Raw genomic sequence first — 27,473 nt, 5'->3', positions numbered from 1 at the left:
GACTGTTATAGAACCGAAAGGAAACCAAGTAGCATTCGTTGCCCTGCACCACCAGAGCACTAGAATATAGAACAGTCCTTTGTGAGGGTTTCTTTCATTAGCTCCATTTCCTTTGGTAAGCAGGTGTAACTACAAAGAATGCCCCACTGAAAGGTTGATACTTTCTCATTGGATGTGTACAATTAAGTACAATGGACTGGCTCCCAAACTGAGAAGGGCCATTTGATCTAATGTAGTCAGCAAGTAATTCCAAAGCTATAAAATATATTCATGAAATAAGCTCTTCTTTGTTGAGCTATCAATTATCAAAGTGGACCCAATGTTTAAGGAATGAGTATGAAATAAATTAGCAATACTAATGATAATGATGACAAACATATTAATAGCATATAAAATTGCCAGAATGATTTAGAAATAGTCTGTGAGTTCCTAAACAACTCTAAGGTTATTTTAGATAATTTAGTGATGCTAATAGAATTATAAATTGAAATATTTGAAAGTTTCTGACTTTAAAAAAAGTCAATCCTAAACCAAACACTACTGAATTAAAGGTAAATTAAGCTAAGGTTATGATAACAAAAGCCTTCATAACAAAAGTTTACAAGCCTTAAGAGGATTCCAAAGGCAAAACTTTAACAACAAAAAAATCTTCTTTACCTAAACCAAGAGATCTAGATTAACATCATAGTGACAAGTCACAGTGTCAAATTGCTTAGCACATGCATCCTTAAAAGGAAAGGACAAAAAAGGCACTTTACCTCTGTGTTCTTTCTTCCCAATGCCCATAACCCAAGTATAATCATGCAAAAAACATCAGACAAACCCACAGTGAGGTATATTCTACAAAATATCTGGCCAGTACTACTCAAAACATTCAAAGTCATCCAAAACAAGGGAAGTCTGAGAAACTGTTGCAGTTCCCAAGACTAAAGAAAGGTTCCATGTTGACCACATGTAATGTGGGATCCTGGAACAGATACAGGACATTAAGGAAAAACTGAGGACATCTGTGTAAAGTTTGGACTTTAGCTAATAACAAGGTATCAATATTGGTTCATTAATTGTGACAAGTGTACTGTAGTGTTAGATGTTAACAATAGAAAATACTGGTTGCAGAGTGTATGGAAATTCCTTGTACTTTACAACTTTTCTGTAAACTAAAATTATTCTAAAATAAAATGTTTATTAAAAAATACATAGCAGATATAGCTGAAAGAAAAGACTCTTCTGATACAATGTTTGCAGAGGAAGATGCTTTTTAGTTTATAAATTATTTCCATAATTCGTGACAGTTCTCACATCTGCTACTATAAAATTCATTGCAGCTTCTCTGCCTCCTGGGAAAGAATGCATTTAATTATCAGTGAAATTCAACTTTAGCTTGCTATGATGAATGATTTGAACCTGTCAGCTTTCCCCCTCCCTACAAAACAAAAGAACTGGAATGAAATACAGTCTTATTCCTCTACTCCCTTCCTTCCACCTGTTCCATTTAATTGATGAAGGTTTGAGCTTTTATTAATCTTTTTGAGCTCTTCTGTAAGATGCAGAAAAAAGCTAATATGATATCATTGTATCTAGCTAATGTGTGTGCTTTGTGAAATTGATACACCCTGCCAAGACATAAATTACTTAAGCTTTGATAAATGTGTTGAAATCAGGGAATGTTCAAACAGATAAAACACAGCAATTCCTCTTTCTTCCCCTTTTTAAAGCTCCATTTTGTGCTTGAGGTTAAATGTTTTTTGCATTGCTATTGTAATATGATGGGACAAAAGACAGCAGTGATTCTGAAATTAGCATGAAGAGCCCCAGCAAGTACCAAAGTAACCAGGGGGATACAGCCATGTATTTTATAGATAACATCTAACAATTTTGCCTTGGACAGAGTGGTTTGCCAACAGGTTCAGAACCACCTACAGTCGTCTCCCAGCATGTTGTATCACAGAAGTTATCTGTTCAGGAATGAGGGCCCCTTCCAGACACTTTATACACTCAGCTCCCTTTGCTGACTCATGTGGTAGGTTGGAATCAAAGATCCACAAACACATTTTGTTGGCAAAGAGAGCTCACCTGTGCCTGTGATCCTGAGGTTATTTAGATGCCACTGAGACTGGGAAGAGATAAATATTTGATTGATGTTCTGGGGTTGAGAGGGTTGATTTCTACTTGGTCATTAATTTATCACATGGCACTGAACAAGTTGATCAATTAACCATTAATCAGTTTCCTGGAGGCTTGGGAATTTCATACAACCCTTTGGAGACACTTCTGAGTAGAAAGCACGAGACTATCCATTGGACCATGGAGGAGCCATCAGTCATTGAACGCTTTTTGCCAAGGATTAGGCTCAGTAATTTCCATCCATTCTTTCAGTTGGTCCTTACAACTAGCCAGCAAAAGTGATATAGGTGAGAAAACTGGGGTTCAGGTCATACACTTAAGCAAGAAGTGATGATGTCATCAGGTACTAAATGCTATGCCCTTTCCACCATAACATGCTGTTTCCCTATTGGGAATATATGGATGGGTGGGGTGGGAGGCAGGGCAGGAGTGGCTCATCAGCCCCCAGTCTTCCCTGATTAGGCTTTTTGAGGTTAAGCATGAGCCTTGGGGACTCGAGTTATACAACCATCTATGTAGACCTGGTACTGAAGAGGTTGCCCTCTCAGCAGTGATGTTATATAGTGATGATTTATAACAAGAGGAAGGCTGAGAAAGTTACACTAAAGGGAGAAAAAGTTGGGAGAGGATATGCAATTGTCAGCTTATTAAAGACACAGAGAAACATATTTGCCCTTTTAATTATACTCTTCTACCAGTACATCGTTATCTGATAACTTTTTGAGATTTGGGCTTAGATTTAGAAATCAGCACTGGTGAGAACTGTCCATGTACTTTAAAGCAATAAACAGATATGTTGTACACAATTTCCCAATTTGGTTAATGTTGTCAAAACAAATTAGAAATATGATGGTCTAAGAAAAGCAATGAAATTTTTTAAAATATAAAAATATATATGCTTTCATATATACTTATACATAACAACTGTATTATATAAATGTATGAAATATTTCATACATATTATTTCACATATATTTATATAATACAAATGTTATGTATAAATATATATATATATGTACTTTTTGTCTAAGGTACCGCCAGTGAGTATTGTCACTGGAAGAGAGAAACAATATAGATCGGTACTATTAGCTAAATTTTGATATTTTTATATAGACCAATCTCAAAATCAAGGGCTCTTTGAACAGGTTTAGACATGAAGAGTAGTGTGTTAGAAGGAATTTTTTAGAACACAAATTCCAATTTACATTCTCATATAGAAAATATTTTCTGAAGATTTAAAGGACCTTTGTAAAAGCAAATAATCACACCTAAATTATCTATTTGAAAAGCTTAGCTTTATTTTTACGCTCTTATTTATTAGGTGAGTTACATATGTTTGAGTCAACTTCTGTTACAACATAAATTCCTACCAGGAAAATCTTCGGATGTTTAAAAAGTCTCAGTAAATGGGCATTTATTATTATTATTGAGCAATCTCAGCACTATCACAACAGAAGTCCTAGAGATAAGAGAAGAACCTCATAAGGTGTTGGTGTCTGTCATGTATTCTGCAGTGCACCATGATCAGCTAAGACGCTGTATGATTGCAAAACTAAATGATGAGCTCAATGTTTATAGTTTTTCAATAATGAAAAAGTGAGGAGAAAATTGGTCAAAGTGCTAAATCAAGGATAATGATTCAGTTAGAAAAAAAATCCAGGAAAATGTGTGATGTAAAACAAACATCTCAAGAAACAACAAAAAAAAAGCATGTTGCTGCTGGTAGGAGAGACTGTCTCTGTGCTTGGGATAGAAAAACATTTTTGCATGGAAAATGTATTTTAGTTCTGCCAATAAAAAACTTATTGGTAGTATAGCATATAAACGTAAGGATCAAAATTTTTTTTTAAAATCAAGTTTAAAGAGAAAAATGTCAGAAGGAATATACCCCATGAAACAGAGAAAGGAAAGTGGGAGTGAGCTGTCTGGGATCAAGCAGTAGAGGATAGGGAAAAAAGGAAGCATTTCTTTTACACCAGATGTTCAGCAAATGGTAGGTGTATCTCAGCATTTGCCAAGCAAGGTGAATCCATGAAATCCTGGAAACAGGTGAAAACTAGGTAATAGACTGGGGGCAACAAGAATCATGATCCCAGAGAAGAGAAATTGCACCTTCATAAGCAAGAGGCTCCTTTTCTGCTCCTGTGTCCTTGGCCCTCTCTCTGAAGAGAGGCTAGGACACATCCCTTGGACCACTAAGCCTCCACTCTAAGGAGACTGAAGTCAGAAGTGGGGGGCAGGGTACTGAATTCCATGGGCTGTGACCAGTTGATTAGAATGAAGTTTGTGTGCCTTATCATTAAGAGTGTTCAAAATCAGAAAACTGTAGTTAGTATCAGAAATATTTTGAGCCAGAAATCCAGAGTAATGATCCCTCTCACCCTGGTGAATATCCCAGGAAAGAAGTATCAATTTAGGATGTATAAGCCCCTAAAAAGAGGTAATATAGATTTAAGTTCTCAAAAAAGAAAGAATGTGCATCTTATCAATTTGCCCTTCTACTAACCTCAATAATTTAAGTGAAGAGAAAATAATTTTTAAAAACTCCAAAAATGAGGGAGAAAAGCCTTCAAGAAATTAATCAAAGAAAGAAGTATATTAGGTAACCCTCACCAAAAACAAAACAAAACAAAAAAAAAAACCCTACTCACATTTTGAGTCCTTGGATTCCTACTCTAAAGTGATTTTGGAGCTAGATATAAGTGAAGCTTCAAAAAGCTCTGTTAGGACTTAAACTTATAAACATTTAAGAACATACAAAAGATGACTTCATGTTATCAAACTATACCATAGAGTTGAACGTAATATTTATCATCCAGGTTATGTCTTTTTCTTTTTCAAAACTGGATTAAAAGCAATAATCTTTGGACCAATTTGAGGCTAGTTTTACCAAATGCTTTGCCAAGTTTGAATGGTGGAGAAACAGCACATAAACATAGCTTCTCTTCTCTCCCCATCCTTTTCATCATGCTGACAGTTTCCCGTAGAATCGTTACAGGAGTGGTTTGTGCCATTAGAGATAAGAGGCTATCTGTGTTCCCACTAGAAACCTCTATTTTCCAGACCTTATAACTCATCCATAAATATTCACTCCAGGCAACAGTTTCATATATAATGATTCTGTCTCTCAACATCCATATTGACTTAACTAAATAATTTTTAGAAATCATGGGAAGTCTCATATTATAAAAAGAATAAAAAGGAAAACCAAATGCAATAAAGTCTTACGTTTTAGTGGCTTTGATCAGAACCAAAATACTGTGGAACCCATAAACACATGCACATAACATTTTCTTAGCAATTCTATCTTTCAGGATATAATTCAGTTGTAATAAAATTTATTAAGTCATATAAAGCCTATTAATTAATTCAAAATATACTTTTCCACATTATTTCTATTTTTATAAAGGCAACTAAATTTGTACTTATATTTTGTCAACTAAAACTTTTTGTAGAACTTCCTACTTACTAATCACATGCCTTTTTGTTACAGAATTTGAGATGGAATTATATCAAAAGTTAGGAAATTATATGTCATGAGCCTTTGAACATTACAATACCCTTAATATTTCCAATTACATTTAAGAGAACTATTAATATCAAAGTCAGATGGTTTCTAGCTTCTTGGTAGAAACCTTCAGCATTCTAGAGTTATCTTCTACCTGAAAGAAAAGACTTTAACAAATTTAATGGTTTTATCAAACGAAAGTCCAGAATATACTACTTCTCCCAATCTGAAAAATAGAATTGCAAAGACTAGGAAAGAGCCACTAAAAACACATCAGACCATTACAATGAAATACTTTGTTCTTAATCTCACCAGTTTAATTTTTATACTCGCACTTTTGCATCATTTAAATTAAATGCTCTATCTTGTTACACTGTTGAGCTCAGCTGTGTGTGTGAAACGCTATTTAGCGAGAATCTAAATAATATTGAATGAATTTCCCTTGTGCTTTAACTTCGGTCTGTGTGCATGCTCGAAGCCTACCCTAAAGTTTGCTTCTCTTTCTTCTCTCCAAACAGCTATTCTGTGATGGTAAAGAAGTGGTGCATGCGACGGAGGGGCTGGATTGGGAAGACAAAGATGCTCCAGGGACACTGGTGGGCAACGTGGTGCACTCACGGATCATCAGTCCTCTGCGCCTGTTTGTTAAGCAGTCTCCAGTGCCCAAGCCGGGTCCCATGGCATATGCTGCAGACACCATGGACAGCTTTTGGGATTGGCTGGCCAACATCACGGAGGTTCAGGAGCCTCTGACAAGAACTAAACGGCGGCCAATCGTGAAAACGGGGAAGTTTAAGAAAATGTTTGGATGGGGTGACTTCCATTCCAACATTAAAACTGTCAAACTCAACCTCCTCATCACAGGGAAAATTGTCGACCACGGAAATGGAACCTTCAGTGTTTATTTCCGACATAATTCAACGGGTCTGGGCAATGTTTCAGTGAGCTTGGTACCCCCTTCCAAGGTGGTGGAATTTGAAGTCTCCCCCCAGTCTACCTTGGAGACCAAGGAATCCAAATCCTTCAACTGTCGCATTGAGTACGAAAAAACAGATCGGGCAAAGAAGACTGCCCTGTGCAACTTTGACCCGTCTAAGATCTGCTACCAGGAGCAGACTCAGAGCCACGTGTCTTGGTTGTGCTCCAAGCCCTTCAAGGTCATTTGCATTTACATCGCCTTTTACAGTGTCGATTATAAACTTGTGCAAAAGGTCTGTCCTGACTACAACTACCATAGTGAGACCCCATACTTATCTTCCGGCTGATCTTTACACAGTGACAGAAATGAGGGATGGAGATATATATATATGTATATATTTAATTATAATGACCAAGAAACAAGCCCAGCTCTTCATGGTAAAGAATCCCTTTTGTTTCTGGCAGTATAGTTCCCTATCAGGTTTTCAAATTTCAAAAAAAAAAAAGAAAAGAAAAAGAAACCTCTTTAAATGTGAAGTGTGTTTGTTTTGATCATAAGTCCTTTTATCTAAAGAGTCAAACTGTTTATGAAACTGTCACTTTCATGTAAGGTGGTTAACTTCTAGAAATATTACTGTTGCTCTAGAAGAAACATCAGTGGTAGCCAAGTGTGACAAGAAGGAACTGGAGTATGCATGTGGTAAACATTGCTCTTGAAATGAGCCTGCCTTTGAAAAATATTTTGGAAGATTACACTAAACAAAGCAGATCCAGTCAAGGAACTGAGAAGATTGTATTTGACAGATGAATTGTTTCTGATGTTGGAGTCTTTTTTATTACTGTCTTTCCTCCCACATGTGTGTTGTTATTGATAGGAGAGATGAAAGGGTGAAATTTGTTTCAAAACGTGTGTGTGAAGTTTCAGTGTCACCATGGAACCGGGTATATTACCATCCGAGCTAGAGTTGAGTGGAATGTGATTTAAGCACTTAGCGCTGTGTTGGCCACCATCTTTATAACTCATCTGAGTCATAGTACCCCGGTGCATTGGAGAAACAAATCTGTGTATGAGTCAGTTTAACAACAATGGAGATCGGGATATTTTTAGACACTTGCCAAATTGTATGCTGGGAGATTATCAGAAATGATGTAAAATTTGTATCCACCCTATAGTTTAGAACCTAATCCCAGTCATTTGACAGTGTGATTTTATAACGTGTGTAGAGTAACTCTGAAATTCTTTCCTGGGCTAGAATGGGCAAAAAAAATTGGAAGTGGAGGGAGGAAATTCCAGGGTTATGAACTTATTGTTTCAAACCTCCAGCTTAAGGTCTTGAATTTTGTTAATTATTGAATGAAAAATCAAACTCTCTGTGGAAATTAAGAGTTATATGTGAACATTTCTAATTATTGAGTTCTGACAACCAAGCTACCTGCCTTGCCAGGCTTTTGAGATTACTTCCAAATTAATGTCACTTCACAATCCGTGCCCTTCTCATCTTCCGGGAGGGGTGAACAGCAGTCCTGCATGGTGGAACAGATGATCACAGAATTAGCACAAAGAGGGTCTGGTTGGCCAGGAGAAAGGCTTCTGGAACTTGTGGAATGGTCACTTTTTTTACAATAGATGTTAACTTCTTTCCCCTGTCTTGTCTGTAAAATATCAACTAAAGTAAAACATTAAATTGAGGACTAAAGGAAGTTAAGTCCTGAGCAACAAAAATACTCATACCACACTGTTCAAAAGCCAATAGCTCTATTCTCTATTTTACATCTCCATTCTTTTTTTTTTTTTTACTGGTAATACCTGCACAGTGTTCAATCTTGTCTTTTGTAAAAATTGTACTAAGCTTAGTGTGTGGTAGTGCAGGCTTGATGTGTTTGCTCTGAGTTCATCAGGTGCTTTTGTAACTTTGTGATTGGTGAGTAATATTTTGAGACATCCTTTTATTTTCATCTAGAAACAAGAGTAAAATATTTATTGTAAAATATGTGGGAACCGTATATGTATATAAACTTAGAATTTTCTGTGTACAGAGAAAAAAGTATGTGTACACATTTCTATGTAAATAAAAAGAATTTGCTAGATCTGTCACATGACTTCAGGATGGTTATTTTTTAGACTGTTCTCCTTGATTCTTTGCCTCACAAGGGTTTGTTCTGTGTGTGTGCGTGTGTTTAGTGTGTTTAATGCCAATTGAGCATTAATGTTTTCCTTACATACATAATAAATGAGGTAGCCTGGCTGTGGAGATTATAGAGTAAAAGGATAATTCACATAAAGTATTTGGTACATAGCCTGGGATCCAGTGAGAACTCCATAAATGTGAGCTGCCATTATGGCTGTTATTATCATTATTACAACATGAAATGAGATGTAAAACTATCTACTGTTCAGAAGTTGAGAGATATGAACATTACTTTTATGCAAAGGAAAAAAAACCCTGTAAATTGATTTGTGTAACTCTTAGATTTTAGTAGGGTTTGTAGAATTTTTTTTTAAAGTTTTCCATAAGCACACTTTTAAATTGGGATAGAACATATGCCACATATATTTCTAAGTCATAATTTCCTTTCAAAGCCTACATAATTGTCAGTATTGGTACTTGGCGGAGTATAAATCAGACCCCAGTTTAACAAGCAAATATGCACATTTCTAGAGAACCATTTTTGCCTTTTACTACTGCAGTTGAGGAAAAGGACATTCATGTAAGCTAATTTTGCACCCAATCAGAAATTGTTCAAAAATTAAAAGAAGAGAACTTTTTAAAGTTTAAAGTTACATAAGCAGACTTATAATCAAATAAAGAAAAGTGGTCAGCATTTCAGCTTATACAACAGCATTTCAAAGAGAGTGCAACCTACATTATCTTCTCCATTCCCCTCTTTTGACAGACCAGTAAACCCAAGACTTCATGAGAGCAAAGATGTCCCCAGGAGTAAGGGGCAAACCCACTGAAATGCATTTCTCCTGTCTCCTAGTCCCAGGTCTTGTGTTACATAAGAAAGGTAAATTGAAGCAGGTATTTGAGACAACAAAAATAATGGCCCCAAACCAAAACTAAACAGGAAAATGTGGAAATGCTCTTCCTCCAAAATATTCAGTACAGTAATTTATCTATGAATTCCACAAACCCTACCCTTTTAAAAATTAAAACTATAGAAAAATAAAGTCAGGATAGAGCTGTTACATCCAAAGAGTCCTAGAATACATTAAAGATGTGACTGGTTAAGAATTTATGGCATTAGGACACTACATTTGGCAAAGTTTTCAAGTGATTATAGAACCTGAGAATATTTTTTCATAGAAACTAGTAAATTATGTGGAATACCTTGATTGCCTCAAGGTCTGATTTTTACCTTATAAAGAATCTTAAATTAACTAGCCTGTAAAATAAAGGATGATGAAGTGATGCATTTTTACTTGCAGTAAAACTATAGTTAACCCAAAATTAATTAATCAGAACTTTAATTAAGTGGTAATTAATATTGTCAATTGCAAAAGACAAATCACAGGAAAACAAGCTCCTATTTGAGATTTTTTTTTCCTTGAGAAAAATATCCCCCCAAAATATTCAAAATCATTTAATATTCACCCCAATCTCTTATCCTGTATTTCGAGATCTGGAACTCTGAAAATATAGCTCATTCTGTTTGATTTTTAATCTTTCCCTTCCTTCATCCAACTCAGCTGTCGCATAAATGCAAACAGTCTCTACTTACAATGATTCCATCTGATTTCTCCACTTTTACGACGGTGTGGGAAAGTGATACACACTCAGTAGAAATTGTACTTTGAGTACCCATGCAACCATTCCATTTTTCACTTTCAGTATGATAGTCAATAAATACTCAACTCTTCACTATAAAATAGGCTTTGTGTTAGATGATCTTGCCCAACTGTAGGCTATGGTAAGTATTCTGAGCATGTTTAAGGTAGACTAGGCTAAGCTATGATGATCAGTGGGTTGGGAGTATTAAATGCATTTAAACTTACTCTATTTTCAATTTATGATGATCATAGGTTAAGGAACATCTGCAGTACATTATCTATTCTCTAGAAGACTGAGTTTACTTCTGTGTGTCCTCCACAATACTTCGTAGAGTGCCCTGTATGTGATAGTATGTTAGTCAGGGTTCTCCAGAAAAACAGAGCCAATACAATGTATTAATATATAAACATATAAGGAGATTTATTGTGGAAATTGGGTCACAGTATTATGGAAGCCAAGAAACCTCATGATATGCTATCTGCAAGCATATCAACTGGGAGAGCTGGTGGTGTAATTTAGGCCAAGGCCAAAGGCCGGAGAAATAGGAGCTCTGATATCCAAGGGCAGGAAAATGTGGATGTCCCAGCTCAAGGAGAAATTGAGAGAGCCTATTTGCCATTCCTTAGCCTTTGTGTTCTATCCAGGCCCTCAATGTATCCATGGTGATGTCCTATTGTTGAGGGTGGATCTTCCTAGTCTATTGATTCAAATGCTAATCTCTTCAAGAAACACCCTCACAGATCCACCCAGAAATAATGCATTACTAGCTATGTATCTCTTATCCCATAAAGTTGACACATAAAATTAAACACCAAAGGTAGATACTTGGTCAATATTTGTCACATCATTTTTTTTTAAATCTCCGGTGCAGTCCAGTGATTGTTCGAGACTCACTCTACCCACATAATGTAAGAGTTATCTTGCACCATTTCCAAACATGAACACCTTGCTCCAGCTGAACACAATACCTGATGAATGTTAGCTTCCAGAACCACCGAGATTTAAAAGATAGAAACAATTTTAGGAATCACCTAGAACGAGCTTTTTTATCAGCTTAAGAAATAGAGGCCTGATGAGGTTTAATAGCCCAGTTTTACTTATCGTTCTTCCTGCCCGGGTAAAGCCATTTTTTCTGGTCTTTAATCCTCCATATCATGGATGCTCCGTATCTGATCTGTGATAGACACTCTCACTGCCCATCAAAATGCATTTCACTTCTCACATTGCAATGGAAGGGGCAAGTATGTGACTGGCCCCGCCTCTCACATAGTGAGGTGTGGCCTTCATGCTGAGCTGCAGTTAATGGAGTATGAAAAGAAGGCATGTGTACACTTTGAGGAGTGGACCCACATACAAATGTACACATGCTTCTCTTTTTCCTAACACTGGCTGATGCCCTGAACGACACATTGGAAGAGGCAATGCAATTGTCAGTCTGAGTGCTTTTCTGATCATGGAAAAGAGTCACTCAACGAACCCAAAGCCCACCCTTGACTGCATGTATAAGCGATATATACACTGTTCTTTAGGTCATTGAATTATTAGGAGGGATTTGTTACTGCAGCTCAGCATGACCTAACTAACACAAACATTGCATAAAATCTCCTCTATCTGTGTACTCTAGCCCACTCTGATATTTGTCTGTTTGAATTGCTTCTTTCAGCCTGTGCTAGGAATTACAGTAATAATTCCAAGTGGACAACTTTGAGCTTGCCTTATTATTTATACTTCTTCATGTGTTCTATCATCCAATAAAAAGTAGGTTCTCCAAAGCCAGAGATCACATTTTATACTTTTTTGAATGTTCCACAATACCCGTAAAAAGCTGTTGCCTTTTAAGTGATATATATATGTGGTGTTAAATTGCATAGGAAGTTACTTAAAAACATTTGTTTTACAAATGATTTATATGAAATAGAGGTGGAGTATTCTTAAAAGATTTTTAAAAAACCTCAAGAATCATGCTAATTCTACTTCACCAGTAAGGCAAGGAAGAAGAGTATACATTTTCTTTTCTGTCTTTATCGTTTGTTGGCAATGCACTTACATGGATTTATAATCCAAAAGGCGCCAACATTGTGTACAATGGAAGACCTCCCTCCCACTCCGTTTCTGCAACTACCTTGTGTCCTTCTCCAGAGACAAATCAGAGTATAAATTTGTTGGGTGTTCTGATAGAGATAAGTTAGTTTGATTTTTAAGTATTTTAGATGATTGAGCATGTTTGCTTCAGTTCTTCAGTATGACACATTTTATGTGCATTCTGATTAGCTGGAATATTATGATGCATTCGTTATTGTTCCCTTTTTGAATTTAATTAACCACTTTTAAGTGTTAAGAAAAGAAAATCTTAATTAAAAAATACTGCACATAATCCCATCAGTAGCAAATTAATATAGCAAATAAATATATTTATTCAATGTTGTCCTTCTCATTTTTATACATATATTATAACCTAATATATAGATGAATGCATATATGCACATAAATGTGTGCATATATAGTTTGTGTGGAGTTGCAATCATATACAGTATGATAATGTAATAAATACATCATTATATCTGATACATAAAACTGCTGACTGTAATAAAAAGACAATAAGAACATTTCTTGAGCAAACCATGTAGAAAATAGTATATGACTGGATATGAAGTTATGAATGGAATATCCCCAGGGTTATGTGAGTAATGGGATGCCCTTTACCTTCTCTCTCTTGTTATTTACTCTATGACAAATAGAGGCTAGATAAAATTATTCTGGTCCCTGAAATACAAAATAATTTTGCACAACTTGTCTGGTCAAAACAAGAAATTACAAATCCTATTTAAAAGGATTAAGCTCAGCTCCTACTCCCAGTAGAATCGTGGGGGCCAACTCTTTCTCAGGGCCCCAATTGTGGCAAATGGAGCCTATCATTATTATAATCCCACTCCACTCACTTTAGGAAAGAACCATGTAAATCATAACATTATAGAAGTGAAAGAGCTTTTGCAGGGAAAAGAAGCTAGTGTTTATTGATGCCTACTCTGGTTACCACCATCCTAGATACCTTACAAATAAGCATAGACATTGGAGTTAGACCTACTGCATTCATGTCTTGAATCTGCCATTTAATAGCAGCGTGACCTTAAGCTAGTTGCTCAACTTCTCTGGACTTCAGTTTACTTATCTGCAAAATGCAGTTATAATACCTGCCTCATTCTGTTGTCTAGGTGAAAGTAAGTATCACATGGATTATGAGCAGTAAGGGAGGACAAGAACATTAAAGTACAATACTCCTTTTATTATTATTTTTGCTACCAATAATTTTATATAATGTGGACATATCAAGTCCAGTGTAAATAATTAGACTTCATTGTTTTTCTTCAAAATCTTTCCCTCCAAAATTACCTGGTATATCATTGAAAATATCTTTATTACTAGTCTCAAAGCTATATGTGCAGGTAGAGAGATAATTGGACTTCTCACGTATCTTCAGAAAGATGTCTACTTAAAATGTTTTCTTTCTACCTCTACTGGGGAGAAATCGAAAATTTAGACATAACATCTTGCATAGAAAAAAAATTAAAGATTTACAAAACAAGGGACTAAGCCGATCATGGTGGCTTGTGCCTGTAATCCCAGTTACTGTGCGGCTGAGGTGGGAAGATTGCTTGAACCCAAGTTTGAATCCAGCCTGGGGAATGTAGCAAGACTCTGTTTCTCAAAAATAAAAACAGATAAATAAAATATACAAAGGACTTCATATTATAAATCCCTGATATCTTTTAAGTAGAAAATAAATATCGCACTAAACAAAAATAAATAAATAAATAAAACAAAGAACACTAATTTTACTGAGTTAATAAATGCTATTTAACAAAATAACCATCATCAAAGGAAAACCCATGATGAAAATGATGTCCAGGTGGGGTGGGCAACTAGTGGCTGGTCTTGCCCTTTCCTGTTAATTCTACTTTGGCATAATTGATGCCAAAGTGATGTAGTTACATTTCTGGGTCCCAGCAGCCACTTTGTGCAGTGTGACCTCGCCCATTCTGCTCTGTCGATAGCCCTGGAAATGAGCATCTCACCTCATTGGAGGGCCTGTTGGAAGCCCTCTCTGAGAATTTAGAGTTAGGACAGACAGTTTATCTTGGAATTCTACACTTTGGAGTTGTTGGCCACGATGTTTTCCGATACTTAAGTAAGAGAAGCAAGTGAAACTGTCCTGCCAAAAGAGAAAGAGGGAAGCAAACAGAAAGGAACAGAGATGACAAAAGGCAAGTCCTGAAAGTACTCAGGTCTCTCATCGTGGCTCATTGCTGAGGATTGGCAGCAATCCCCACCTTGCAGCAAGCAGCAGTGTATATCATTATAATAAGCTTTCCATTTTACAATTTTTTTCCCATAGATAACTGTAGTAGTCACAGTCCTGGCAGGAAGTAGAGGTCACCGACATGGACTGATAATCCTGTAGGACAGGTATGTGCCCCCACTTGTTTGACTTTGGGTTTGACAAAGTTACATGGTTTGGCCATACGTATGTGAGTAGACTTGACATTTGCCCTATCCAAACAGAAGCTTCACATATAATTGTGCCATTTGGGTTGGGCTCTCTCATGAGTTTCTGCCTGGTGTCATGAGAACACCATATCCTTTCAGCCTGGGATCCAAAATGAAAAGACACATAGGACCTGAGCTCTCACGTTGCATGAGAAAAATACAAATGTCTGTTGATTTAAGTTACTGAGAATTTTTAGTGTTTGTTGCCATGGTCACAGCTGACAAATATAGTGATGAGCCCATAGATTACCAACAGCTGGAAGCCATTGCCATCCTTAGGCCAAAGATAAAGGAAGGAAACAGTATTCTGAGAGCTGGAGTAGTGAAGAGAGCTTAGCCTAGTGGGAGCTGTGGTCCAGGGGAATGCAGCTACAGCTTAAATGAGAGCAGCAGGAAGAAGGAAATGAATAGACCTTTTTCCTCTTGCTCTGGTCTTTGGCAGTGCCTCCCATTGCCAACCGTAAGCAGGGGTCAACCGCCTTGATGGCCCAAGAGAATGAGTCCACAGGGCTCAGCATCCAAGAACATAGAGCAACACAGTGGCAGACACTAGCCAAGATGGCAGAGAATGGATGGAGACCATGGAGACTTTCCCACCTGGATGGGAAGAAAGGTAAATGGAGAATAACCAAAAAAAATTTCAAATTGGCTTATGTTACATGCAAACAACTGAGAGTCCTCCTAATTGAAAGACAAATTAGACTTACACAAAGAATGAGTGAGAGAAACAGTGATTTGAGAAAAGTCAACATAGAGACCATACACTAGTAAGCTATAAGCTTCTTGACTGGGGAGGCAGGGGGGATCGATGAGAAGAGGAATCATGTTTCACTCAACAGACTCGGGATACCCAGCACTGCTACACGTATTTTGTAAGTTATACTAAGTACTTCTCAGGATAATGACGATGATGATAGATGTGCATCTCTTTCAGCATCCATTTGGGTAGTTACATTTCTACTTTCCCAATAATATAATGTAGAAACAAGCTTTCTACTAGAGTTCTCAAATATTTTAAGTATAGAAAAAACAGAGAGTGTTATTTTGCAAAAGACAATCCTGAGTTGTTGGATTCTACAAGTGATTTATTCTGCTACGTCACGGGAAAATAAATGCCCTTTCCAACTGACTGAGACTCTTTTCATTTGTCAACTATTGATCCCCTCCCACAACCTCTCTTCTTAGCTCCATGATTCTTCTGGAGGTTAAACCAATGAAGCCCAGTGCCATTTATTTCTTCCTACTTTATGCTGCGGTATGACCATCGATAACATCAGAGCAGCCAGCCACTCATCTTCAGTTAGCAAAGTGGCAGACTAGAGGGAAGCTTTTAGAGGTTGTCCAGGCATTTCCTTTCAGGATTCAATAATATAAAGTAAGCCTTGAAAGCACCTCTGGAATACATATTTTCAAAAATTATTCCTTTTAAATTTTATATGCAGCTATACCTGCAAGTGCCCCTTTGTCATTCTAAGCAGAGAGCAAGAGGAAGTCATGATAGACATCAGCATATTGGATGTTAAATAGGAGAGGAGTAGATTACAAGAGGGAGAATGAAGGGAATGGGCCAAGTTGAAGGTCAAGGATAAATCTGCATCACCCCCAAATCCCATGCTCTTGATAATTTGCTTCCAGAATCCACGATTGATGTTCCTCTTACTCTTAGGGTTAGGGTTAGGGTTCTTCAAATCCTGTTGAAGAACATTTTGTTGCCTAAAGATCTGCACAAATGTTTCTAATTCATGAATAATGACTGCCTGTGTCTAAGCTATTTTGCAGAGAAACTCACCTCCTCCTTAAGCCCTTCCAGTTAAATTGACATGAATCTGAACACCACAGGCACTTAGAGTACAAACACTTAAAGTACCCAGACACTACCCTGTATTGTGGAACTGAGGGGACAAAACAAAGCATATATGTGTCTGTCTACCTAATTGTTATCGATTCCTTTAGGTGGATCAGTGATTTTTGTCATTTGAGAGTTATCATCATTTGAATTGCACTTTCTCTTTAGACTAGAAGCTACACAATTAAAGAAAAACGTTTCCTCTCGGCTTCTTTTTCTAGTATGTGAAATATTAATAGCAGGTTGTCTGCCCTCAGTGGTACTTCACCAATATCGTTAAAGGTAAGAGTAGATCATTCCATTTCTCTATTTCTTGGCCAAGAAAGCAATTAAGGTGGCTTGTGGGCATAGATTTGTAGCCTACGTGGATGCTTGCTAAGGATGAGTGGCACAATCAATTAGCAACGTCTGCCAAGAGACGGGAGCGGGAAACAGTGGATCTGCCGTGCTAGTTTGTTAATGTAAAAAAATGAAACCAAGTTTTTAAGGAAAATATAAGTGTATAATCATGTACTGTAAAAGGTCTTTCCAAATATGACATTAAGGCGTAGGCATAAAACAAAAGACTGATAAATTTGATAATTAAAATTTTTAAAATATCAAAACAGACCACAAAAAAAATGCAAAAAAGTAAAGTGTTTGCCAGCACTCATTAAATAAAATGTTTTTTGCCCTTTAAGTCTAAAGACTCCTTCTAGATCAGTAATCAAAATGTGATCTCCACAACTAACTACAGATAGAGAACATTTTATCAGCTGCACCCAATAGAAAACCCAACTTAAGATGACTTAAAGCAAGTAAAAGTTTTCTTTTTTTTTCATGTAAAATAACTCTGGAGGTAAACTGTCTGGGAGGATTATGGAAGCACTGTGATATAATCTTGCCAACAGGAGCCAGGCTTTCTCTGCTGGGCCATTCTTAGCAGGTGACTTTCATCTCTTTCTTGCCTGCAGCCCATAGCCCATCCATCAGACGGTCACCCACACCTCTGTCTCGCCACTCGCCATGTGTGATCCAACCGTCTCCCGCCCCTGTGTACAGGGACATAGGCCCTACGTGTCTACCTCGTTCCTTTCCTGACCCTCTCCTTGGATTGATTCTCCACTCTGCAGCCAGAGTCATCTTTCTCTTTCAAAATGTAAATCAGATCCTTCTTCCATACCCTCCCAGTCTTGGGTCCCCCAACTCCCTAGTCTTTTACTGACTTGCCATTGCTCTTAGACTGAAAACACCTCTCCTTAATTGACATACAAGACAGCAGCTGCCACCTTCCCTTTGTTCATGCCCCTTCAGCCACCACAGGTATCCTTGAGTCCCTTATAGTCATCAGGCCCCTTCCTGCCAGAGGCCTTCCCCGCGCTCTCACCTCCATCCATCCTCACACTCTGTCCTCTGCACTCCCTTCCTCAACTCAACTCATACTAAATCTTCTCACTTCAGTTCAATTGTCACTTCCCCTCTTATTTGGCTTTTGAAAACATTTTGAGGAATACATTATGTACAACAGTAGGGAATTACTATGTGTGTTTCTAGTTTCTTTTACTGCTATCTACTGCTCCTATCACTTGATTGTATGAGGTAAGATGTTTTCATATGTAAGTAACCAAAATTCCAGGTCAGACTGGCTTAAGCCAATGAACACATCTCTTAACTCATATGTTAGAAAATTCCAAAAATAGAGCTTTTTCAGGAATCCAGCTCCCTCTCTCTGCAATACTGTCACCTCTGCCCTTCCTTCCCATGAGTTGATGTCATTCTCTGGTTCCCTTCATTATTTGTAGCAGCAAAAGTAGCTGTGTTAGTTTCAGGCTTGGTACCTATCTATGTGCCACTCCTTCCAAAAAGGAACCAAGAGAAGATCTCCCTGAATCATGAACCGGAAGCCCTTGGTTTCATTCTCTTGGCCCCAGTAAGGTGAGTGTCCCTCCCTAGTGAGGAAGTGGGTGAGCTGTTGGGCTTAACCCAGTCAGAGCCCATCCTAGGGCTGGTGGCTGGGGGATCAGGGAGGTGGGGTCTATTCTTCCCAGACTCCATGGCTGCTTCTCCAGGGGGGGAATTGCATTTCTGAAGTGGAAGATCAGTCTACTTTGGCAGAAGGAGCAGACACTCAGATGCTAAGAGAGCAACCAACTGTGTACTACAACAATAAAATATGCACATTTCCCATTTTATTTAATCATGTGTTAAAACACTACATTTAAAGTCTTTGCAGTCACTATGGTGTAATGTTCCACCCCATGAATATGCCATCCTAATTTTATTAGTTAGGCAAAGACATTATTTTTAATATTATGCTATTATAAATGATACTGAGATAAACAGTGTTGTGTATACATTTTGTTTTCTACCCCACTGACTAGTGTCTTAGCATAAATTGTAAAAGTAGAATTAATGGGTCAAAGGTCAAGATTATTGAAACATAAAGATACTGTCTTCCAGAAGGAGCGTACCAATTTGTACTGTACAGGCTGACCCTCGATGTATGACTCTGCTGGTTTCTTGACATTCTTGCTAGTTGACACAAGCCTCTTCTCCAAGTGTCCAAGTTTTTTGTCCTCTTCACGCCTTTGTTTCCATTGTACACTCAGCCTGGCCCATTCCTGCTCCCCTTCCAATGCTCATGAGCTTGTCTTGAAAGCATTTCCTCACCGTCTCTGCCAGGTTCCCTTTGTTCTGTTTTCATCACACCTCTGGCATCCCACTAAATATAACACATTGCAGTCATTTGTTCATTTGTGTCTCTTATGCTGGGCAGTGAGTTATTTGAGGAAAGAAACTACTTAGTATTTTTAAGATTAAGATTATTAATATTCAGCCCTGTAACTTTTCCACTTAGCACTGGGTCTAAAACACAGAAAGTACTCAGAGCTCTGCTGGAAATGAAAGAGACATGGAAGCAGCTGACCACCCCCATGGTGTGATCCAACGGATCCCATCAGTCCCCACAGCTTTGCTGTCCCGTTCAGCGGGTTCTGCGTGAGTCACTGTGACTGCACAGCTCTGGGGCTCCCAAGGGCATTGCTGGTTATGGAAGGTGACTCAATCTACCGTTTTTAAAAAAATTTTACAGTTTTGGAGGTCAGAACTTCAAAATCAGTTGTATTTTTTTAATTGCAAAATATTAAAGGGGGGCCAGATGTGGTGGTTCACGCCTGTAATCCTAGCACTCTGGAAGGCTGACGCAGGCGGACTGCTCAAGGTCATGAGTTCGAAACCTGCTTGAGCAAGAGTGAGACCCTGTCTCTATTATAAATAGAAAGGGATTAATTGGCCAACTAAAAATATATAGAAAAAATTAGCCAGGCATGGTGGCGCATGCCTATAGTCCCAGCTACTCAGAAGGCTGAGGCAGGAGGATCGCTTGAGCCCAGGAGTTTGAGGTTGCTGTGAGCTAGGCTGACGCCACAGCACTCTAGCCTGAGCATCAGAGTGAGACTCTGTCTCAAAAAAAAAAAAAAAAAAATTAAAGAGCACCGGTGTTTTTGTTACATGGTAGCATTGCATAATGCTGAAGTCAGGGCTTTTACAGTTAAGCAGGTCACCAGAATGGTGCTCATTGTCCCTAATAGGTAAGTTTTTATCCCCCACCCCCTCCCACGCTCCACCTTTCCTGGTTTCCAATGTCCTTTATATCTCTTCGTGCCCATGTGTGCCCATGATTCAGCCTCCACTTATTAGTGAGGACATGTGGTGTTTGTTTTTCCATTCCTGAGATACTTCACTTAGGATAATGGTCTCCAGTTCCATACAAGTTGCTGCAAAAGATAGTATTTTATTCTTTTTTATGGCTGAGTGAAAAAGTGTCACTAAAGGCAGCAAAAGGTCATCAGGTAAGGGGATCTGGGCTTGGCTGAGCCCTAGATGGCACTTCCACTTCGCTCCACCCTTCCTCTGCTGACAGCCATCAGCGTGCTCAGCAGGGCACTGCTTTGTTATTCAGGGACAAGGGAGGGGGGACAAGAAAACCTTGAGAGGGGCGCTGAGAGAATAGGAGAAGAAAGACATTGCTCTCCACACACCCAATAAACTAGGTTTGAGTCTCTGTGACTCGAAATGCAAGAGCCAGAAACTGTTAGAACTATTTTTGCTGGTGTGTTTGTTATTTAATGAAAGTATTGGAGAGGAATCAGGACAAGGTGAGAGCCAGAAGCTGATGGAAGCCGCACCTCTGAGCTTAGGCTGAGCGGTCTTGGAGAGGGAGGCAGAAGGAGAAGGAGAAGTGTGGGTGAGGCACTGTGTCCCTTGGCTGCAGGGTCGCTGAGTGGCACTGGCTCCTGAGAGCAAAGCTGTGTTCATCCCATGGCTGTTACAACAGCGAGGACTCAGCAAGTGGCCTTGCAGGCCATGGAAGTGGACAAGAGAGAAGGAACAAGTAGGACAGATGTAGCTGGCAACACATGTGAGAAACCCCCTAAATGGCACCCCTGAAATAATAGAAATGTCCTCCTTCTTCTGCCCTTTCCCCTTCGTTGGGTCCAAGCTTTTGACTCAGTGGAGCTGGCGTCGTGATGGGAGGCACCAGAGTGTTCAGTGTCGTATTTTCAGCTGGTGTGGCCAGGAGATTGAGCAAATAAATAATTTGAGAATAATGGAAGTCAGGTATTTCATTAGCAGATAAGGGAGTTACAATCAAGGCAAATGGAATGCTAATAAACCTCATAGTGCCGGATGAAATTGGCTTGCGATAGATCAATAGAGAGATACAGATATAGGTGTATGTGTGTACAAACATGCTTAGATTTCCTAGCACTGCCCTGTAAGAGGCTCTAGAAGCAACAACACTCTGGAGGTCAGATCTTTGTTTCCTTCATATCATGCCTCATTAAGAAGACCCAAGGCTTCTTGAGAAATGGCACTCCTTGAGGCTAGGGCAAGAAAATTCATATAGAGACTAAAACTTTCTTGTGCCAAAGAGTAACGAATACTCAAGAATGATGGGACATCAAAGGAGCACAGGGACCAGCTTGAAGGGGCTCCCATTGGCAAAGCCCAAGACATTTGGAGGATAACAATAAATAATAACATATTGTAACCCTTGAGTAAAATAGGAACTCATGAGTATGTGCCGATGTAAATGAATAAATAAGTAGAGAGGGGAGGGAGGAAGAAAGTTCCACTGTGCAAGAAATTGCAATTAAGAAATGCAGGAGGAATGATAGAGTTAAAAAATCATTTGTCATTGACTGCTTCAACCATTGCATCAACCAGAGATGGGAATTGCATCCATTGCATCAACAGCAGATGGGAATAACCTCTGTCTCTGCCCTGGCAAGGTTCATCTTTCTCTTTCCTATGTGCATTTTATTTATCATTCTGAATATTTTCCTGGCATACTGTTGATTTTATCATTACCTATAGTCATTTTTCAGTCCAGAATTTAGCCTCCTCCAAGTTTGGTTCGTTTGGTTGCTACCTTTTCCACCTCCTTCATGCCTTCCATCCTGTCTCTTCCCGGCCTCGCCTTCCCTAACCCCCAACCCGAATCTCAGACAAGGGCCAACACAGATTAACTTCCGGGTTATGACATGAGCACGATGGGTGAAGTTTTCCCTCGTTTTTCTTTCAAGGGCTCATTATATTCTCCCACATTTAATATGAAATGTGGTTCTTGTAATACTCCTGCGATATTGGCTGCTGTTCTCTCTCTCGCAGGCCCCTCATAGTTGAAATATTACAAAAGTCATCAGAGAGCCTACATTTCACATAGTTTATGTTCTGTACCTAACACAAGGATGGAGAGCAGGTGTGGAGGGCAAACAGATTGTGGGCACAGTTTGTTCCCCTCTCTTTTTCTTTCATCCCATTGACCTCCTCTCTTATCCTTCACCCCAGGAATTATTACTTTGATTACAAGACAGATGAAAAAGCAGTAGACAAGTAGCCCCCAAACTTGGATTATTGCCTGATTCTGACAGCACAAATTATGTGACCTTGTGTGAGCAATTTAAGCATTTGGGTTTTACCTTATCTGTATCTTAATTCCCTTCTCTGCACCTTCTCTAGTCTTCACCGGGCTTATTAGCATTCCATTGTCATTCATTATAATGAGCATTTAGTTTCCTTACTGAAAAAATGAGAGGTTGGACCTAATAACTAACCTCTCAGAGCCCCTTTTTATAAGTCCATGGGTCTATGCTTTGAGCTGAAAATGGTGAGATACTCCTGGGGACGGTCCTCAAAGTTCTTCTCTACTGATACTAGGTGATCTCATGAAGTCTCTTGGTTTCATATCCTAACATACTGATAATTATGCGTTTTATATCTCAGCCCCAATCTCTCCTTCCATTGCAAGCTCCCTATCTCCAGTTGCCCACTTGATATCATCAGTTGGCTACTCCATAGGCTTCACACACTAACATCTAGAAAAGAATCCTTCGCGTCTGTCCCTGCACCTTCTCCAGTCTTCACCAGGCTTATTAGCTTTCCACTGGCATTAATTATAATTCCCTTATCTGACACACTGAAACTAGGTAAATGATACAGCCATTGACTTAGCTTCTCAGACAAAAAAATTTAATGAACTTCATTGATTCTAGAACGCCATTGATTCCTCTCTTTCTTTCACTCTCCACTTCCAATTTAACAGGAACTCCTATTGACTTTTCCTGCAAAAATGTCTTCCAAGTCAGACCCCATCTCCACACTTCACCCCAGCTGGGACCTACTCCAGGCTGACCTTTCTCCTTATAGCCTTTCTTGTCCCCTACTGTATAGCATCCAAAGAACTTTCAAGTTATTTTTAAAATATTTTTTTAAATATTTTTAAAATATTTTTTTTTATTTCTATTTATTTATTTTTTAGAAACAGGGTCTCACTTTGTTGCCCAGGCTGAATTTCAATTCTTGGGCTTAAGCAATCCTTCTGCCTCAGCCTCCCAAGTAGCTGGGATGACAGGCACATGCCACTAAGCTCATGTTTTTAAAATATTTAAATGCATGGATACCACTCCTCTGTTTGAAATCTTCCAGCAGCATCCCAATTTACTCAGGAAAATAAAACAAAATCCCTTAAGGCCTTACCTGCCCTGGCACTTGCCCACCTCTCAAATTCATCTGGCCTTCTGCATAGTCTTTATATATGCCGGGAAGATTGCCTAGCTGTTTATCAAACCTGGATCCTCTATCTCCTGCACACACAGCCAGGTTGCATTTCGCAGCCTCCCTTGCATGGCATGTAGCTGGGCTCTGGCCAGTGGAATAAGAAAACGGCACATGCCATTTCCAGACCTCATGGGTAGAAACTTCCCACATGACTCATTTCTCTCACCTGCCAATGGGATGCAAAGGAGCTGGCAGAGGACTCAGGACACCAGAGGGTTGTAGAGCACCAGAGGGAGGGGCCCTGGATGCCTGAAGCAATACGTGGAAGCACATCCACTAAACCATACTAGTCTGTGCTATGAGTAAGAGAGAAACTTCTGCTGTATTAAGCCGCTGAGTTTTGGTGGTGGGGAGGGTGGTGTTTATTAAAGCATTTAGCCTCCTAACTAAAGCATGAACCAAACTCCTTTCTATGTCACTGAACCCCTCTGCTTGAAACCTTTCTGTCTTCACAGGGCCTGCTTCATTTGATCTTTCCCTAAATGTCACCTCCTCAAGTGGCCTTATTTGATGACTCATTTAAAATAGCCTAGCTTTACTTCGATACCCCTCATCTATTTTTCTTCAAAGTGTTTATCATCACCTAATGTTGTGATATATTTATTATTTGTTTATTGTATGTCTCACACTGTTACATAAGATCCACAAGGACAGTGCCAGATCTTTTTTACTTTCTTTTTTTCCTTGTACATTTCATGCTAGATCCATGCCTAGTTTCTATCAACACATGAATGAATGAATGATGACTTTTAGCTGTTCTTGAACAGCCTGACTTATTTCAGCTGCCACCATCACCACCAATCCAATGGCCTCTCACACACCTCCTTTTCAGATGTACAGCGGCATCAATCTTGCCAATTAAGCTTTCACTTCCCTTATCTTAACAGCTCCAAATGAGGCAGCATGCCTCCTAGAAGGTGATACTCTGTCACAGCTTCAAACGCTGAGAGAAGTGAAAAAAAACAACAGTGAACTTCAACAATGAGAATCTAAACCAGTCGAGGAGCTGGGCAGGGAGGGGAGAATATAGCATCACCATGTGCCTGGGCTGACACTGGCCCCACAGGCAGGTGTCTCCCAGGCCTGGATTTCAGACAGGACCTAGCAGGCTTCCAGAACTGCCATGCTCCACTTCTTTCTAGCCTTTGGGCAGGCTTTTGACCTAGGTCCCTCTGGAAAGGGCCTTGATGTTGTAAGGAGCCAGACAGCTTTAGGTTCAAAGCCAGAGTCTCAACCCATTGGGTTCACCATTCAAAATAGGGTCACGTCCATTAATTCAACAGTATTTGGTAGCAAGTGCTTTCTTTGTGCAACACTATACTAAGTAGTAGAAAAACATCCTTAAGATAAATGTAGAGGATGCCCCCTCAAGGAGCTTCTAGTCTAGTAGGAGAGACATAATTATGAAATTATGGAAGTTGTGATAAATTTTCTGAAGTCGAAGCCACTTGTTCCATAATGGTTCACATCAGTCTAGTCTGTGGGATCAAGAAACATTTTTAAAATATAATTGGAATGAAACTTAAAGGATGAGAAATTAGCTAACAAAGCTGGACAGCAAGGGAGGTGAGCAATGAGAGTGTGCAGGCTGCACTATAGAGGTGCCTGGAGTATTTAGAAACAAGGCACAAGGCCAGCATGGCCAGCACACAGTGAGCAGAATGGAAATTGCTAGAAAGCCAGCAAGCAGGCTCTGGTCCAGAGCCTGGCAGGCCACATTTAAGGACCTTGCTGTTATGCTTAGAACAACAGGAAGTCATTGAAATATTTAAGCAAGAGAGGAGGGCAGAGTATAATCAGTTCTGCATTTTGTAATGATTGCTCAGGTTCCTGGGAAAAGAATGGATTATTAGAGGGGCAATCATGGAAAAAAGGAGTCAATTAGGAAGCTATTGCAAGATCCAAGAGAACAATAATGATGCCTTGGACTAGAATGCTAACCATAAAGATGGAGAGAAGCAGTTGGACTTGAGAGTTATCTAGGAGGCAAAACCAGTAAGACTTCGTGGTGGATTGGGTACAGGCAGTGAGGGAGGGAAGTACACATGAGCAGATGCCTCGGTTTCTGGGATGAGTAACTGGGAAGATGCTGCTGCTATTCGCTGCCTTAGGCTACACTGGAAGCAGGGTGGGTCAAAGGAGAAGAGCATGACTGTGGTTTTGGACATTTGCACTTTGCATGGAAGCTACTTATTTTCTGTGAGTCTTGAATCCATGTGTGTGATGGTGAGAACGTGACTATCCCACAGAGTGGTTATGAAGCCTGGCCCATCACCCAGCAAAGAGTAAATGCTCAGCAATGCCGGTGCCCTTTCCCTTCTCATCCCTTGTCCTCATTCACTAATTCATGCAACACATATTCACAGACATCTTATATGTGCAAGTATTCTCCTAGACACCTGAGCGAACCCACAAGTCCTTGCTCTCAGGGAGCTTACTTTCTAACAGGGGTGGACGGGTAATAAAGCAAGCAGACCTGTACTCTGGCTGAACGCCGGGAAGGTAAATTGAGCAGGGTGAGGCGGTGAGAGAGTGCCGCAGAGATGGCGCGTGGAGGGAGGCCTCCCTGTGGAGGTTGACGCAGGCCCGAGTGCAGTGAGGAAGCCAGCCCTAAAGACGGGGATGAGGAAGAGTAGTCCAGGCTGAGGGAGCTGAAAATTGTAAAGCCCCTGAGGTGCCTTTGCTCTAGGAATGGCACAAAGGCCCACGAGGCTGGAACCTACTGAGCAAGGGGAACAAGGCAGAGTTGATACTACAGAAGCAGGTAGGCCTGGGTCATGCATGGACTTGCAGACTGAGCGGGGACTTGGCTTTTCTCTGCGTGAGACAGATGCCACTCAAGGACTGGGTTGAGGAGTGACAAGAGCCATATCTAAAGCACAGAATGTTTTAGTCTATGCCTGAAGCCGGAAGCCTTAATCAACAGAACCAACTCTCTAATGCTCTCTTCTGTTTCTATCTCAGTTCAACAAGTGAATACACAACAGCTGTAGAATCAAATTACTTTTTTAAAAATGACATTCATAGAGCATTTGCTATGAGTCTCTGCCAGACCCTTTCACATGCCACAGTTGATTCCCACGGCAGCCTCCTTACAGGGAGCCTTTGCTAGAGAACAGCCCCAGTGTCATGGTGTTTGTACATTATTTCACTTACTGTTCATGACAACCTAGGAAGGGGATTTGACTACCACCATTTTACAGATGAGGAAACTGAGGCTCAGAGAAGTTAAGTAACTTGCTCAAAGTCACACAGCCGATGAATGGCAGAGTCAGGATTCACCAGATGTTCCCAGGGCTTCCAGACTCCAAGACCATGTTTTTCCATGACTCCATGCCGAGTTGTCCTACTGACATCTGAGTCTCCCCCTGAGCTTGTTTTGTAGTGAAAGGAATGGATCTCAAAAGAAGCAGGCAGTAACCTTAACACTTGTACCCCCATAATACGCTAAAATGAAGGGGAGGGGAGGGGAGGGGAGGGGAGGGGAGGGGAGGGGGGGGAGGAGAGGAGAGGAGAGGAGAGGGGAGGGGAGGGGAGGGGAGGGGAGGGGAGGGGATTGGAGGGGAGGGGAGGGGAGGGGAAGGGAAGGGAAGGGAAGGGAAGGGAAGGGAAGGGAAGGGAAGGGAAGGGAAGGGAAGGGAAGGGAAGGGAAGGGAAG

At 39.7% G+C, this 27,473-nt stretch overlaps 1 protein-coding gene across 1 annotated transcript in view; it reads left to right on the top strand.

The window, feature by feature from the left end:
* Positions 1-8,629, top strand: part of NXPH2 (neurexophilin 2) — a 109,896-nt gene extending 101,267 nt beyond the window's left edge. The window contains exon 2 of the mRNA XM_012740116.2: positions 6,151-8,629. Within this exon, the coding sequence (XP_012595570.1) occupies positions 6,151-6,897 (747 nt within the window). The 3' untranslated portion in view covers positions 6,898-8,629. The remainder of the gene's footprint in view (positions 1-6,150) is intronic.
* Positions 8,630-27,473: the final 18,844 nt, after the last annotated feature.

The sequence above is a fragment of the Microcebus murinus genome, chromosome 8 (genome assembly GCF_040939455.1).
Source record: "Microcebus murinus isolate Inina chromosome 8, M.murinus_Inina_mat1.0, whole genome shotgun sequence".
Taxonomy (NCBI): Eukaryota; Metazoa; Chordata; class Mammalia; order Primates; family Cheirogaleidae; genus Microcebus; species Microcebus murinus.
Note: the sequence above shows the minus strand (reverse complement) of the source record. Positions and strands in the feature narration are given on the sequence as shown.